This window comes from Aspergillus melleus, assembly GCF_016097325.1.
Source record: "Aspergillus melleus strain CBS 546.65 chromosome Unknown contig2, whole genome shotgun sequence".
In the NCBI taxonomy this organism is placed as follows: Eukaryota; Fungi; Ascomycota; class Eurotiomycetes; order Eurotiales; family Aspergillaceae; genus Aspergillus; species Aspergillus melleus.
The window spans coordinates 763,273-780,182 of NW_025763371.1; the positions used below are offsets into that span (position 1 = coordinate 763,273).

General features: G+C 50.5%; 2 protein-coding genes across 2 annotated transcripts; both read right to left on the reverse strand.

Moving 5' to 3' along the window:
• Positions 1–123: 123 nt before the first annotated feature.
• Positions 124–1,879, reverse strand: LDX57_003124 (uncharacterized protein; the record flags this gene model as incomplete). The annotated part of the gene is made up of 2 exons (XM_046084766.1): positions 124–1,652; positions 1,702–1,879. 2 exons carry the CDS (start codon positions 1,877–1,879, stop codon positions 124–126), a joined length of 1,707 nt encoding a protein of 568 aa, XP_045940729.1.
• Positions 1,880–3,558: 1,679 nt separating this feature from the next.
• DYN1 (dynein heavy chain) lies at positions 3,559–16,907 on the reverse strand (the record flags this gene model as incomplete). Its single annotated transcript, XM_046084767.1, has 3 exons — positions 3,559–4,177; positions 4,250–16,560; positions 16,625–16,907. 3 exons carry the CDS (start codon positions 16,905–16,907, stop codon positions 3,731–3,733), a joined length of 13,041 nt encoding a protein of 4,346 aa, XP_045940730.1. The 3' UTR covers positions 3,559–3,730.
• Positions 16,908–16,910: the final 3 nt, after the last annotated feature.

Sequence of the window (16,910 nt, forward strand, 5' to 3'; positions counted from 1 at the left end):
CGCCAAAGTCAAAGGGCTTTAATGGACTGTAACCCCTTGCGTCACCGTTTGTATGGCTTAGTCTTGATGCCCTGAAGTGCGAAACAAATATTTCCTGCAGTTAAGAGACGTTATGACCAATGATCAGACTTGTTCTGGGGACATATCCGCACACGCAACCTGGCAGCAGGGGCAGATTGGATCGACATTGCTGGGGCACGCAGAATCTATCGCCAGGGCTATACGGTCAAAAACACCACCTTCCAGGGTACAGAATACAATAGCCCAGAGCGAAGTGTAGTCTCCACGATACGCTCTTGCAAGCGCGTCCGTGAGCACCATCTGCGCCTGCGCACCATTAACCAGGTCCGCCACCTCGGGTAGAGGTGCATCGCCAGCGAGCTCGCCAATCCGGCCGAGGAGAGCACTTCTAGAGAGTACAAAACCATCCGTAGGTCCCAAACGTGCATTGAGGCGCACAGGTTCGAGTCTCGGTGCCTCGGGCACCCTGAGGGCTAGCTCAACGGTGCCGTACCTGACGCAGCAGATATTGAGCGCATACCCGTACGCCCAGATTGCCAGGACATGGTTCCGCAAGGCAGGGTCCAGTTGCCCTAGTGCACCCAGGAGATAAGAGAGGTCTCCAAGGCATCCGCTTACCAATCCCGAAGCGCACAGATGTTGCCCAAGAACACGCGCGGAGATGAGCAAATTTACGCTTTCCTGACAAGCGGCATCCCCCCCAAGGCCGTGGACGTCGTTCAAATACGTCGCTACCTGGCATGCTGCAGACACCACGCCGTAGGAAGAATCTCCCAACGAAGGGTGCAGGACCTGGAAAAGTAGGTCACCGGACATCAAATGCCCCCCATCCAGCTGCCTGCACGCAATGGCGTCTTCCCAGGTAGGAGGGGTAGTCAATAGTGGGCCAGCAGACTCGGGTATGCAGATATAAGCTTGGTGAGCCAGCAGCAGCTCTATTAAGGGGGCCTTCGAGTGAAACAGTGTTACCAGAGACCTAATGCATGCGTTTTCGAAGAAAGCGGGGACAGGGAGCATCCCGGGATCGGAAGCGAGAGCGAACTCGGCAGCTATAAAATTCAGAGAGACAAGGTGTCGCACGTCCGCCTGTGCTGCAGGTGGAGCCGTAAAAGCGGCGTAATTACAAGTGAGATTAACCAAGCATTGGCTGACAACCCTCTCAGCAGCTTCGCGGCCGAGTGGGAGGAACCGGTGCCAGCCAGCATTGAACTTAAGGGATCGAGGACAAGCGCGGAAGGTCTCCAGAACTGGTCCGGCTTTCTGCGCCAGCCAACGTTTGACCCCAGCTACATGTAAATGGGGCGAACTCTCCTCGAAGTCCGGCCAGCCACTTACTCCGAGTCCGAGCGCAGTCTTCTCAAGCGTGGATGGGTTTGCCAAAGGCCTTCCACCCATCACTGCCCAGTATACTAGACTGGAACAGCTGTTTAAGGAGTTGAAGTCTTCGGCCCGGCCGGAGCATACAGGGGGCCCAATGCCCAGCAAGGTACCCTCGTAATACTTCGCAGACCCACTCTTCTGGTTTGTTGGAGGAACCACGAGATACCTGGGAAGCCCGTAGTCAGCCTCCCCAAGTAGTCGGCCGGCAACGGATTGAACATCAGCTGGCACGTCGAGAACAGGAAGATCATCTGCACAAGAGGTCAATGACTGGATGGAGGGTGGGGTCTCGCGACTCACCTGGATGTAATTTGTGGGGGAAACGATGGATTTGGGGTGGCTCTTTTTCAGTGTCTTCGGCGTTGGTGCGAGCCTGTTGCTGCGCAATAGCAAGCCAAGAGTTGGAAATACGGCGCTCAGGTCCTTCCACTCCGACGCCGGTGGCCTTAAGTTCCAGGATGATTTCTTTCCAGAGCATGTTAAATTTTGAACCTTTTACTATCTGAAAGCTTCCACGATGGAGAGGACAGTCAGAGTGCTCGAGGTTAAGCTCTGTTATGCACTAGGGAAACTGAGGGTTGAGGATACGCGGGAGTATAATTAAACCACGATGGTCTGCGTAGTGAATTATTAAGTGAGGACTGATGATTCCGTTGCTTGGAGCGGGGGAGTCTATTCTCGACCTTACGCTGTCAAGCTTTGCTATGATGTAAAGTATTGGTCCCCTTTTGGCGGCGTGCGTGAGTGCGGCGCTCTAACAAGACCTGACCAAGTTACTCCATAAGCAAGGGTGAAGATCACACACAATCTGACTCTGTAGGACGGAAACAGTGCGACCAACATAATTCCCAACTCCGAGGTGTTGGGTATTACTCCTGATCCCCTTTTGGTGGTGTGCATCCTAGCAAGTGACTGTATAAGAAGACAATATCTGCGTTCCACCCAATCAAGTCAGTCTATGAGACAATACCTGCAATTTACCTAATCAAGTTAATCCACAAAGTTTCATTATTATCCCTTTATTGGTGACCTCGCGCAGTCGAGAGGGAGAGAGGAGACTGTGGTTTGGCCGTAATGGGTCACCTGTCATTGCGGTCTTTGACTGTAACGTCAGATAAGGCCCCATCCGCGCTCTCTAATAGAGAGGCAATGTGTCTGTATATTGCAGTAGTTTCTATGTACAGAGGGAAGGTGGGAAAAAGAAATGGAATCTTGATTGCGTGAGAGATGATGAGCTACCACCAGAGGTAAGTAGTGGACTCCCATGAGGCAGATGCGCCTTAGTGAGATAGGTGTGGTCATCACGTGAGGCAACCCCAACAAAACTACGGAGTACTCCCTTTATATCTCGTCTCCCTGTAGTGAATTATCTACCTGTCTGCCCACCACCACCATCAGCTTTACCACTCGCACCAGCCCGCACCTTGATGGCTTGTTCAATATAACCCATATAAGCAAGCATCTTAGCTACTTAAAGCGCGAGAAACAACGCATAACATAAATTATAATTATAAGTCTTTAATAGTTTTCTCTGGAAATGCTTGGCGCAAACAAAAATATAGAATGGTATTAGATCTATTGTAAGAAAAATGAATGATATAAAGAATGAAGAAAATTGAATAGAGATATATATCTCTAATAAAGTAGAACGAGATATAGTTATATCCGTGGCCTCCGGGATCCTGCGGACCACCCTTTCGGCAGTGGGTGGTCAACACCGGTCAGGCATTTTCAGCAGAAAGGCAGATTTTTTATATTAATTTATATTTAGCTATAACGATTATTTATTCAAAATATTTAGTCTTTTGTTTATTTTGTGTTTAATGATTGTCTCAGGTTGCTTAGAGCGTATTTAAAGTGTGTTTAGATCTATTCAGTGAGCAAAAAGTGCCGAGGAATGAGCATTAAAACGGAAAGCCTTCGAGCTGGCGAGAAAACCAAGTATGTATGCAGGAACAGAGATAAAGGTTGGATTCTACCTTGGTGTTGTGAGGGAGTTGAAATATCCGCGACTGAATGTTCAGATCTATCTATTTGATCAACATATTGCCCCTCTTCCGGTTCTATGATATGTAGAGATATGAAAGAGCGAGCAAGAACTGAGATACGGAACCCGAAAGGAAGGAAGCATTGTACTAGAAATCTAGATCAACGAAATCATACATTCATACAAAGATATTGACGTAAAGCAAATCCGCCAGCGGCTTCAATAAGTATACACATGTATGTATGTCCTGCTCTAACAAAGATTTCGACAAACAAATAAGTGCAATAGAAAGATGGAAAAATAAATACAAAACACAAGTGTAGAAAAGTAAGCTCCCACAAACTAAGCATCAATCATCAACTGTTCTCCCTCGTCCAACAGCTCCGTGACCCTAGCCAGATCCGACACCATTTTGTTTCCATGCCCAACCAGTAACAGTTTCTCTGCGTTGGCCGGTAGACCCAGGTACGTCGGCGGTTCTCTCTCAGGCAGTCGGTTGACCCATTCCCCGAAGTCGCGGATACCGGTCTGTCCGGGCAAAGTCAGGCATTCGTCGTTTTCAACGCCGGAGACCAGTTTGTAGTCATCCTCGAAAGCTGCGGGGGTGAGGAAGCTATGGACCAGGTTCTCGAGCTGCTTGAAATCACCGTAGTCGTCGACTTTACCACCGTATGTCTCGGTAACGAGAGTACGGATCATGTCCCAGGGAAGCTTCTGAGGCGCCACGTTGGATCGGCCCTGGGCGACCACATCAACCCAATGATCAATGATGAAGGCACAGCACTCGTACTATAAGATTAGAATCAAGTTAGCTCTCTTGGTCGTCGTAGAAGGGCTGGAACAGGGATGCGGATAACTTACGTCGCTGTCATTGAACTCCCAGAATCCCTTCCAGCCAAGACTGGGTGCGTAACGAAGTCGTTCCTGGAGAACGGCATGCAAGAAGCAGAGGAGCAGGTACACACGCGCCTTCTCCACGGGTGGTTTGCCAGCCCGCGTCGAGAGCGAAGACAGAGAGTCCTTCATGTTGGCGCGCACACCGGCAGGTTGCTCATACATGAGTACACGAGAGGCACGGATCAGATTGACGGGAATCTTAGGGCTGGATTCCATGGCAAGGAAGAGACGGAAGTCCTCGTGAGGCTTGAGAGATTCCAACCTCTTCTCTAGACTTTGCAGCCAAGATGGTGCCAAATGCACGTTCTTGACCAGGACCCAAGTGCCTGCAGTTGCAGCGCTGCTGATGGCTTTGTCGGCAGTCTCGATACCTTCGTTGGAACCCATGGCAAGGTTGGAGCAGGTGGCTTGCACCCGTTCAACAAGAGCATCCACCTTGTAACTGGCATCGAAGCCAGGACTGGAGCTAAGGGCGATAGGAGTGGTTGCGGTGACTTGGTCAACAATGTCCTTGAGATCGGAGCTGCCTTCGAACAGTTCGCGACCAAACACAGCCTCGATGAAGCGTTCTGCCGTTGGCACAAATCTGTCCATTCTGCACAATTTGACGAGCAGCAATGATCGGAGCAGTCTGTTGACTGGCTCTGTGCTTTCTTCCCATAGTGGGGGGACCGAATTTTCGGCAAGCTCTTCTGTGAAGAACTGCTCCCATTGCTCCGGGGTCACTGCAGGGAAGTAAGACTTGAACATGGACATATTGGAAACCCTATTCGTCACTTGCTCCTTCAGTTCAGGTGACGTCGAGAGGTCCACGCTCTCCGTTGACTCATCCAGGATGGTGTCGAGGATGTCTTTGTCCATAGGGAAAGGAGAGGCTTGCGCCAGGAGCATAGCGAACGTGATGCGGTCCTTTTGGACCAAGCCCAAGGAAGTCCGCTGGTAAGTTGTAACGAACAGATCACGGAGGATGATCTGCACTCGAGCGTTATGATCCTTCTCCTGGGCAAGGCGCTTGTTCTGGTAGAGGACCGAGCTGAAAATGTCGGTGAAGTACTGAAGGGAGAATTGATAGAAGTGATTGATGTGATGAAGCTGTTCCAGTACGGCGAATACGGCACTGCAAGAACGGGCAATAATGTTGTAGTTGAGAGTGATGCTCTCCACCTCTGTCATAACTCCCTCGGTTTCAACCATCTTCTTGGAGATCTCGGCGGCTTCCTTCTTCAGGGTCTCGAGAGTCTCAATGACGTTATCGTCATCGAGAATGTTACCACGAGACTCATTCAAGGCTTGGAGAAGCCTCTTCTCCAGTTGACGAAGGTGAACCTTGAATTCTCCTTGCAGTTTCACCAAGTCGTTGCGCCGGGCGTCCACATCGGGTCGCTCAAATTTCAGGACCTCGTTGAGCGACTGCGTTTGCAAACTGCTCTGGGTAACAGTAAAGTTGACAAATGTTGTTCTACTGCAGACGTCCGGCGGGAAAGCTGCGGACGGATCTCGGGTTGACAAGAAAAGTCTGAATGATGGCGAGAAGTCAATCTCTTGCTTGCCCAATTGGATAAGAACACGGCCTCCGGTTTTCTGGTACTCCTTGTTAAGGACGTGGCTGAGAATGGGGTCCAGGTGCTCGGCGTCTTGAATCAGAATTGGGTTTCCGAATCGGAGAGCACTCTCCAGTTGCTTGACGAATGAGTCGTCCAAGAAGCTAGTGACAGTGAGCTTCCTGTCCGTGCTTTCCTTCTGCAAGAATTCCGTGACCCGACCAGAGGGATCAATGATCAGCGGATATCTGTTGTATCTCTTGAGGATGATGGCATTCTCCGTGCAGAGGTCATCAACCGGAAGGGAGTGGTCTTGCCAAGTCAAGCGTTCATCGGCATTCGACAAGTATTCGGTGATGGGGTTATGCGGCTTGAATGTGATGCCAGACTGCACCAAATGATTGGCCCAGTCGTCAATCATGGCCTTGCGGAATTGTTGGTCGTAAAGACCGGCGTAGGCGAGGAACGCCGCTGCAATCAGAACGTCGCCAACAAGGGTGCTGATTTGTGTCTCGAAAGATTTGCTACCCTCTTCCCATCTGGTACGCTCAGACGACAGACTGTCAAGCAAACGCAGACTTCGGTCAACCTTGAACTGGACCCGCGACATTTCCGTCTTGATGGCTTGGGTTTCACTGATAAGGGCGGCATATTCTTCTTTGTAGGTAGCAATGCTGCTCTCGAGGTCCTGGATAGTGTTCAAGATGGCTTGCCCTTCGGCCTTAGTCTGCTGTGCACGGTCCTCGAGCTCCTCAACTTCCTCACGTAGAGGTCCAACACGGTCCAGGATCGCCGAATAGTTCACCTGAGCCTCAACCCATTGAACCAAAGGACCGCAGGCTTTGCTTGCTCTGTTAACTCGCTCATAGGTGAAGTCCTCCTTCGAGATGAATTCGTTCTGCATCTTGTTCCGATGGGCTCTTGTCATCTGTTTCTCGTTGTCGTAATTGACAATGCTGGCAATGAAATCATCCTTTCGCACGATACCCTGAATAGTTTTCCAGCTGTCCACTCTGTGGCCCAGCAACGTGCACACTGCCTCCAGCGCAAGACGAACACTGGCCGGAGGATTACCCATCGATCGGACTTCGGTGAGATGCTGACGTTTGATGTTGCTGACACTCTTCTGGGCTTCTAGAACAGCAGGTTCGGCACGAGCGAGGTCGTTACGGACAACCTCCGTTCGCTCCGCTACCTCCTTCTCCTGTTTTTCAAGTGCCGCCGAGACTTCTAGAGAGACTGCTTTCCGCTGTTCGGCTTCTTGCTGGTCAGCGACCATGCGCTTGAGCTTTTCGTTCGCCTCCTTGTCTTTCTTCTCGAGCTGTAGTTTCTTTTGGTCGAGACTACCACCCAGGTCGCGAACTTTAACGACAGTATCCCTCAGCTTCTCCAGACCCACATTCAAGTGTCGTTGCTGTTCCTCTAGATCCTCGCGCTTTTCGTTGAAAAGCTTCACATAATGGGCAACGAAATCGAGGTAATGGCGAGGTGTAAGGAATGTGGTTTTGCCTTGCTGTTTCTGGAGGCGCCCGTTGAACCTTTGCAAAGAGTAATGAATGTAGACCATCGAGTTGACCACAGCCTCTCGATGGGATGCCGGAAGGTTCAATTCTCGGTATGCCACAGGGATGCTATCTGGAGCAACAAAGTTTGCCTTGTCCAAGTCAATCGACTGTGTCAGTTCAGAGCCGACCTGGAAGAGAGCCTGGTCAGACCAGTCGCCCATCCAGTTGAGAACGCATCTGTTGAACAACGCAGGACTTGTGGCCGCCTTTGACGACAGGCCTTCCTCGGGAGGGTTCATGGTAAACACAACGTGCAGGTTCTTCACAATCTGCTGCGTGAACCACTTGTAGAGTTCTTCTTGGGTATCGAGAAGAAGACCCTGGCGCTGTGCACCTTCCTTACATGCAGTCATCAAGGACGAGAATTCATCTCCTTCAAACAAGCCAGGAACTTCGGCGTTGGCAAGAAGAGTATTCATCCGTTCAAGGAAACCAGAATCAAGAACGTTGGACTCGTCCATGATGAAGCAGATCTTCTCTCCCTTACAGCCTGCTCGGCGAAGGACGGTTCTGAGATCATCATCGAAGTCTTCCGATGAGTATTTTCCGTGCACCTTGATTTGGAAGACCTTCAACCCGTTCATCCAGGCAACAAAACGGGACAAAGTGGTCTTACCACTACCACTGACACCAATGAGAATGAGGTGACCCTGAGGCTGGCGGAAGACTCGGTCAATGCGAAGAGCATGCTCGAGGACATCATTAAACAGCACAAGAGGAACGTCAACCTCTTCTTCGCAGAAAGTCCTGAGTCGGGCCTTGACGAAGTCGCGCAGTCGCTCTTGTTCCACGGGGACATAGTTCTTAGACAACCAGTTCGAGAACAAAATTGGGCCCTTCAAGGCTTCTTCCGCGTCCATGTTCGGGAAGTGCTCAAGTGCAATGCGTCGCACCGCATCGCCGGTCCAGTTTCTCTCTTCTTCCGCAACAAGTCGATCCTGGAAAAGACGCAAGGCTTCGTGTGCCCAAATTCGGACCAGGCCCTCGACCGAGAGGCTCTCAAGAGGTTTGATCGCCTCGTACACACCACGGACCCATCGAGTGAGTTCACGGGGTGAGTACACATAGTGAGGTTGGATCTTGGCGGTAAACCTAGATTGAGACTCCAAGTAGAATTGCACCATAGCTTTGGTGAGGGAGTCGGAGTAGCCACGCAGCAAGGGAAGGATCTTCAGCACCGCCGAGTTGAAGGTTCCGTAGATCTGTGTGAGCGAGAGCTCTCCAGGGTAGTCAACCATGACCAAAGGAGAGTGACGCAAGAATCTCTCGGCAAGGGGCGTACGTCCAGCGTCGGTAGGAGGATTACAAGCACCGACGAACTGGATGCGGTCCAAAGTAACCCAGGTCTTGTCAGAAGTTCTCCAGAAACCATTCTGCTCAACAAGTTGACGCAAGAAGGCAATAGCGCGCTGGGTTCCGTAATGGTCAGGTGCTGGAAGGTTAATTTCATCGCAGAAAATAACCAGCCAGCGACCGATCTGATTAGGAGACATAACAACACCGTTCAGTGTCTTTTTGTACTCGCAGTATTGCTCAAATGTCTTGATGAGAAGGTCAGGGGTCGTGGCGCTGGAGAAGTTAAGACCGACAACCTCCATGTTCGGGAGCTTCCGAAGAGCAGCAAACAAGGTCATGGTTTTACCAGAACCTGGAGGACCGCAAAGCAGCAGTGGCTTATGTTCTGCCAGCCATGAGTACAGCACATCTTCATGACGAACCGTATCCACCGTGGGAACCACAACGTCGGTCTGTGTGATGGAGTGAGTGTTGATCTCAATAGAGGGAACCTGTGATTGCCAGCTTGTCCACTCTGCCCTCGGTAGAGTGACATCGTAATCGATGAGAGATGAGACACCGTCAGGCGGCAAGTCGGTCGTGGTTAGAGCAGAAACAAACCCGCCGAATGATTGACGATCTCCCAGAGGGCAGTCACCCGTAAAGGACCAGACAAGGGCAAGAAGCAACTTCTTGGAAATGTAAGATTCAATTTGCTCCGAGTCCAGTGGGAAATCAATGTGTTGGACGTTGTACTCGAGGACATTCCTGCAGGTCTTGTTCAATAAACTGAACAAGGTGTTGAGAGCACGGATATCGGTGAATTCCATGATGTGGTTGTACTTCTTCGCTTCCTCAAGAGATTTAAGGATGAGCCCGTCGGTCTGAAGAAGGTGCTTGAATATGCCAGACACCATTTCTTGTGCATCTTGGGTCTTGATAGCAGCTTGGCCAGCGGGGGCGCTGTCATCGTCCAAATCTTCAAAAGTGCGTGTCTTGAGCGACTCAACATAGTTGGAGATCATCATTGAGGGCGTGACGGTGTCATCGTTAAACCACACCATACCACAACGACTGACGGTTGCCAGTGTGGCATACTTGAGACTCTCCACTTCGAACATGATTCGGACATTGGGTGGCAGGTTCAGACGCTCACCGTTGGGAAGGGTTAAGAGCTTGTTGTCATCGAGAACACTGTTCAGGTTTTCAACCCACTCGGGATCAACATCACCGTCAAACACGATCCAGTGTCGCTTCGAGTCTTCACCTCGAAGGTTATCAACAATCTTCCTGAGGATACCGGTAAATAGTCCGTCCGTCCATTCTCTCGTAGTGCTATCCAGGCTACCGTAGAGTGCCTCCTTGGACATAACCTTCGAGTCGATGATATGAGAAACACCTTCAACCCCTTCGATTCGCTGCAGCGCTTGGAGAAGAATCTTCCAAGCAGCCGATTTACCAGCTCCGGACTTGCCGACCATCATGACACCATGGTGGATAGTCTGGATTTGGTAGAGTTGTAGGGCCTTGGTGATCCACATCTCGCTGTCGACATAATGCTGCTCGTGGGCAATTTCACGGATGGCCGCCGTGAGCTTCTCGTAATTCGCCGGTACGTACTCCACCCCAGCGAACACTTCTTGTTGAATCTCAAGCATTTGATCAACATCTTCGCGTACCAGTTTAGGAGCGATTGTCTCCCGGAGACTCTGAACGATGATCTGCGGTTCGACAATCTCATCTGGGCCTAATTCACCCTCTGCGTTGGCGATGCGGGCACGCTTGAGACCTCCGGAACTAACCAGAACACTCTTCAAGGCACGCAGACCGAAGTCGTAGTGAGCCTGCTTTGTCAGTTTCGAAGAGCAATGATCGAAGAAAGGCACTGTCTGTGTCGACAAACGCTTGGCTTGCTTGAAACCTTGCGAGAATAGCATGACCTCTGCGATAAGCTCCTTGTCGGGCTTGGACATCGCAACGCTCCTGAAAAGCTTCTTCAGGTTGTCGGGCAAGTTAGAACGACCTGCGTAGCCAGGGTTCATGGTAATGAAGATACCAGTGTTGGGGTTAACACTGAGTCGTCTTCCGACAAGCTCGATTTGGGCCTTGTCATCGGATTCTACGTTCTTCAACCCAATCTGGATGTTTTGGATTTGTTGAGAGACAGCAGACAAGATTCTCTCTTCAAGACGGTTAAATTCGTCGAAACAGCCCCATGCTCCAACTTGACAGATACCTAAAAAGATTCGGCCCATGGCCTGGTAATCAAACGTGTCATCACAACAGAAGACAAGCGTAAAGCGGCCAAGTTGGAGACCCAAAGCCTTCACGGATTCTGTTTTTCCGGTACCAGCTGGACCATAGGGTGAACCACCCAATCGTTGACACAGAGCTTGTGTGAGTGTCAAGAAACAACGGTCAGTCAGTGGCGTACGAACAAGGCGCTCGGGCACTCCGAGGTACTCGAATCCATAGTGCAGCTTAGCGTTGGCCATATGAACATAGAGCCGCTGAATAAAGTCGCCTTCGGGGTTATACACGTAGCGCATCTGCAGTAGCCAGAAGTAGTGCATGGGCGTCGAGGCATTGTAGGTGATGAGTTTGGAAATAACATCACGCTGGTGCACGAATTCAGTGATCATATGTTCACACTTCTTTCTGGTAATCGAGTCCAACTCTCCAAGGACAGTGGCAGCGAGCAAGTCCAGGACTCGCACTTGCGCGTCAAACAATGCGGGAAGATTCGAGCCCTCGTTTTCTAGGGATTTCTGCACGGCACTAGTCCATACCACCTGGCAGGCAAGGACAACAATTTGGGCCGGGTATTGGGCAAGGAAGTCATTGAAAGCAGTGCTGTCGATCTCGGAGGCATGATAGAGAGGCTCGAATTGCTCCACAGCTTCAGCAACAAGTTCAGCTAATGTCAATTTCATGTTGCTCTCCAGGGCACTAAGCCAGTCGTTGATCCTAGGAGTCTTGAGAAGGTTAACTTCCTTCTTCAGTCGAACCTCCTCTCCTTCTTTAGAAGTAAAGCCGGTAATGTTAGTCTCGTCATCCATGAGAACACCCGATAGACCGGCAAACATCTTCTTGAAGTGTTTTGCCACACGGAAGATATCGTTACTGTTGCCGATGATCTCAAGGAGATCTTCGTCACCAACGAAGTAGAATCGAGGGAAAGAAATACGCTCTCGCTCCAAATACTCGCCCAAGGCCTTCTGGATCTTGTTCAGCAGCTCGGCCAGTCGCTCCAGCGACTTTTGCACACCGTTGATTGCAAGCACATCGAGCACGAAAGGAGACTTATAGACCTTCTTCATCACGGCAAAGAACTCAGAGTTGATGTTTTGGAAGCGGCTTGATTCAAGAGGAAGAAGGTGCTTGATGTCGGCATTTCCGGTGAATACGCCTTCCAAGTAAACCCACTGTCTTTGAACATCGATCCACACGTCAAAGAGGACATGCACACGATTGAGCTTGTCTTCCCAAGATGAAGCCTCTTCTTCAAACTCTTTATAGTATGGCGAATGCCTCATTGCCTGCAAAGAATTAAGGTTCTCGCTACATTTCGCAAACAAATCGTCAAAGCCGCGAATCAGGCGACACTTATTCTGATAGTTAACAAGGTCGAGGGAATAGTTCTGCCAAGTCTCGCGGACCGACTTCAGGAATTCTTCCAATGCCATTTCACCTTGGGCCTGGGCAATGATGCCGCGAATCACGGGCTCACTGGAGGTGAGTTGTAGATCCCACACATCCCCAAGGGTGAGCGAAACGAGAGAGAACCTTTGGCCTGGCTTGAGCGACTTGTAGATCTTCTGCCAGTGTCGTTCCCGAACAGCTTCGGACTTCATGTCAGAAAGCAACGGGTTCACTTTGAGCAACTTTCGGAGGACATTCTGGATATGCTCGAAAGCAGCGTACTGGCGCATTCTGCTAGGCATTTCCTTGGTCATTTTGATTAGACCATCGATGGACTGGCGAAGTTTCCGGGGTTGTACACTCGTCCACAACCCGTCCCTGAGATCATTCAAGCTCTTCCAAATCGTGGATAAAGCCGCCCACACGGACATAAAGTCCTGCACCTCCTCCAAGATTGCTGGCAAAGAGGACTCTACACTTGCTGGGAGGTCAAGAGCTTCTTTGGCTTTAGATACCATCTCAAACTCAGATTGAAGAGCCTCAAGACGTGACTGGAACGAGCTCAGAGTACGAGACGCCTCGTCAGGGGGTATAGTTCCAGATACGGGCTTTTCTTCATTCCACTGGGAAATGACTTCAGCAATTTTGTCTCCGATGACTTTGTCTTCGGCTGCAATCTTCGCCCGCAAGCCCTCTGTTTGGTCTTGTACAATCTTGCTCTTTCGGACAAGCAGCTCATTCAAGGCTGCCCATTCGCCATCAACATTCTCCACATGGAGCCAGTCGCTCGGGAATTGGTAACGCTGACGTGCAAGTGTAGCCTGGCCTTGGCGGAAGAGATCGACTTCCGGCTCCCAGACCTTGGCTTTCCGCTTGCACTGCTGGACGATTGTGATAAATGAAACGGCATGGGCAGTGGAGGCAGCTTCCAAAGTCTGTCCTTCCAGGTCACGACGCGCCGAGGCGATTTCAGAGTGAACCTCTCGCATACGGCCTCCTAGCTTGGATCCGAACTTGAGAAGGATTTCATGTTGCCATTGGTCATACTTTGCGTTGACCCTGGTCTGCACCTGCTCGTAATCGATTTTGATGTTACCAAAGGAACGGCTGACTTCGGAGGTATCAAACGTGGCTCGGCTCTTCCGGATCTCTTGGAGCAGTTGAAGCCACTGAGACAAATCGTCACCCAAGATGTCATAAACCTGCTCGGAACGTAGATCCCACAATGACTGGAACTGCAGCCACTTGTCAACATACTCCGATACCTCTTTCAGTCTGACGTCAATAGCATTGTAAACCTGACTGAGCTCATTTGTACAGTGCTGCGGAAGGATCGCAAAGCACGCTTCAGACAGGTGAACCTTTTGGATATCGATGGAGATTTGGTATCGGGACGCTTTGATCTTCTCGAGGTTGCAAACGACACCCAGCCAGTTATCAAACTGCGAGAACCAGCTCGCTCGAGCGAATTGCAAAGGTGGGTCAAGGTGAAGAACTTGATTGCGCATAGATATTTCATGAACAAGTTCCGAGAATTCAATATTGTAAGCCGGTCCTTCTGGTTCGCCAGTAGAAAGATGGTTTCTACCGTTCATCATCTGCAAGTTGGACTGGCCATCCTTTGCCTCCTGGAAAGAATTGATCCACTCCCGAATCGCGCGGTGAAGACGGTCGCTCAGAATAGATTCGATTTTCTGGTTCAGGTTGGCAACCCAATATCCGAGGTTAACATAATTCTCCAAATTTAGCTTATCAACGGCAACCTGAATTGAATCCAAGCGTTGTTTGAAAGCGGAAGAGTCATAAGGACATGTCTTCAATTCATGAATTGCCTTTTGGATATTCTCGTTGATTGCTGTCAAGACAGCCGTCTTAGATTGAAGAACAGACGCTGACCCAGCGAATTCGCGGACAAACTGAACATGTTTGCTTTCTCCTCGGCCCGGGATGGCAGAGTCGATGGCACCGTTGGCTAACGCCGACTGTTTGACATGGAGCTCGTATGAGTGGACGAATGATTCCCATCTGAGGGGGACACCCTTCACAATCATGCCTTGAGCATCATTAACATAGCCATTCAGCAGGATGGAAACATCGGTCATGCCAAGAATTGAACGATTCGTTTGGAGTAACGTGCGTACACTCTCCATAAGGCTGATAGCGTACGGGTAAACCCGTTTGGCTTCCTTCGATATGTTGCTGACGGCATGAGGGACCTGGAAGTTAAGCCAGATCAGGTTTCTCACTTCTTTGAACAAAGCAATAACTTGGGCATCAAAATTGACTGTGAGCTCCAAGGTGTTACCCGCAGCACGGTTGCGGACGACGTTAAACAGTCGGCCAGAGATCGTGATATGGCGTCTCTGCACATCATGCAACCACGACTCGAAGACAGGGCGAGTGTCCAGTTTCTTTCGGAACATTTTCGCCTCGCTATCAAGTTTTTCACCTTCAGCATGGAGATGCCAATCTTCTCCGAGCACGTTTTCAACTTTGCGCATGTACCCATCGAGCTGGCGTTCTATCTGGCGTGCCCACACGATGGCACCAGAAACTGGAGGGAGATCCCGTAGTTGCGCCATCGCGTGTGCCTCGGAGTGAGCATACTGTTGCTTAAATCGTTCATGCAATGCTGAGATATCTTGTTTGACGTTCTCAATGAGCTGAGTCTGGTACTCCACGATGGCACCCCTGACCTTGGGGCGCACCAGGAGGGCATTGAATTTGGAGAAAACGCGGAACATCTCATTGGCATTCTTTGCTGTCGCAAGACGATCTCTGAGGCGTGCAATAATAGAGTTCTCAACACGGGAAGTCCGCTCATTGTACGCGATCTCTTCCTTGATCCACTGCTCGGTGCCCTCTTCAGAGACATCGAGCACATCCACGTTCTTCAAGGCAGCGTACGCCTCTGCAACTTCTTCGACAGCATCCACGTCTCCAATCTCCTCGACGACGACAGCGCCATCAGAGCCAGCTCCGGCGGCAGCTTCCGCTGAGGATGAAGTGCTTGGACCTAAAACATTCACAATAGTTCTCTGAAGTTGCTCGTGATTAACGCGGAATGTATTGATATATTTCAGTCGCTCCTGGGTCTTCTCGTGACGCGCGGTAATCTTAATCGGGATGAATTTTTCGTTTCGACGTCTTGTGGAGTCTCGGGCAACGTTGGTGAATTCTTTGAGATTCTCATCCCAAGTCCTCCATATAGCGCCAGCAGTCTTCATCAAGGCACGGAACTCACGGTACTCCAGATGCAAGATGGTTTTACCATGCAGCAGCGTATGGATTTGGGTGTCGAGGTCTCCCGAGATGGCTTCCACAAGTGCAAGAGCTCGCTTGATCGGATAGGGGCAAATCTTCAACTTTTTGTTGAGGTGGTTGAATATCAGACTCAAAGATTCTTGCACCTTCTGCAAAGTAGTTGCAGACAAGAGCTCATCCAGTGGGAAATCTCGCATCAGCTGGTTGTACTTCTGGACCAAGTCTGTTGCCTCGCGCAAACCAGTGTCGGCCACAAAACTAAGAGTCGCCTGGTATCGCTTTGCATGGCGAAGGATATCCATGGTCAACTGCACGCCATCGCCGCGCAGCTGATTTTCGATTCCTTCAAGAGCAGTTTCCATCGACAACCAGAAGTTGATTTCTTGCGCTGCCGATCCGCTGTCGGCATCACGGGACATTTTCGTGATGGTTTGGATAGACCGGATCCAGGCATTCACGTTGTTTTGGATGCTGTTGATAAAGGTGCTGCTCTCGAGTACCTTCGGGTCGACCAACTCCACAGAAGGCCTTGTTCGTCGTCGTTCCGCCTCCGCAAGTGCGGCTTGGACTACCTCGTGCAGAGGCAGGTTCAAGGCCGGAATTTCAACATTCTGCTGCAAATGCAATAGACCCAGCTCCAGTTCCGCAAATTTCTTCTTCGTCCCCGGAACACCGGTTTTCACCTCTGTGTCCGTCCTCGGTTTCAGACCACCCATGGCATCTTGGTTTCGGGCATAGGCTTCAAAGTAGGGGCTAAGACCATGGTGAACCAGCAAATGTAGGATCTCATACGGAGACAAAGAGCCACCCTGCGGCGCTTGGGTGTTGAGTGATGCCAGGCCCGGAAGGTTCATCACCTGGATTTGAGAGGAGATCGGAAGCGTAGGATCGATGGAGGCCGGGCGTTTAATGAAGGCGACCGATGCGACCGTGGTAGAGGACGAGGAGATCTCGGTGGAGAGGTTATACACATACTGGGTCGACGATACTACAACTGATTAACCATACTCTCTTTTCAATGTTTGAACAGGGCCATCAGAATCAAAACCTACCTTCACCGTCATCCGCGCCGTTGGTCACCTCCGATCCGACAATATCCTTCTGCACATAAAGAGCCATCTGAGACTCCGATGCGAACCGCGTACATCTCTGTACTGTTTCTTCATACTTTTCCTTGGATAACAAGCTACCAGCGCCTTCGAGCTCGATTCTCAGAGCTCCCAAGGTCACTTGCAACACTTCAACCAGAAAATGTATGACGGCGCTCGAATCTACCAGGGAGGCTTGGGTCGGCGTTGAAACGCCGTTCGAGACCCCGTGAGAGGCGATCTCCATCTT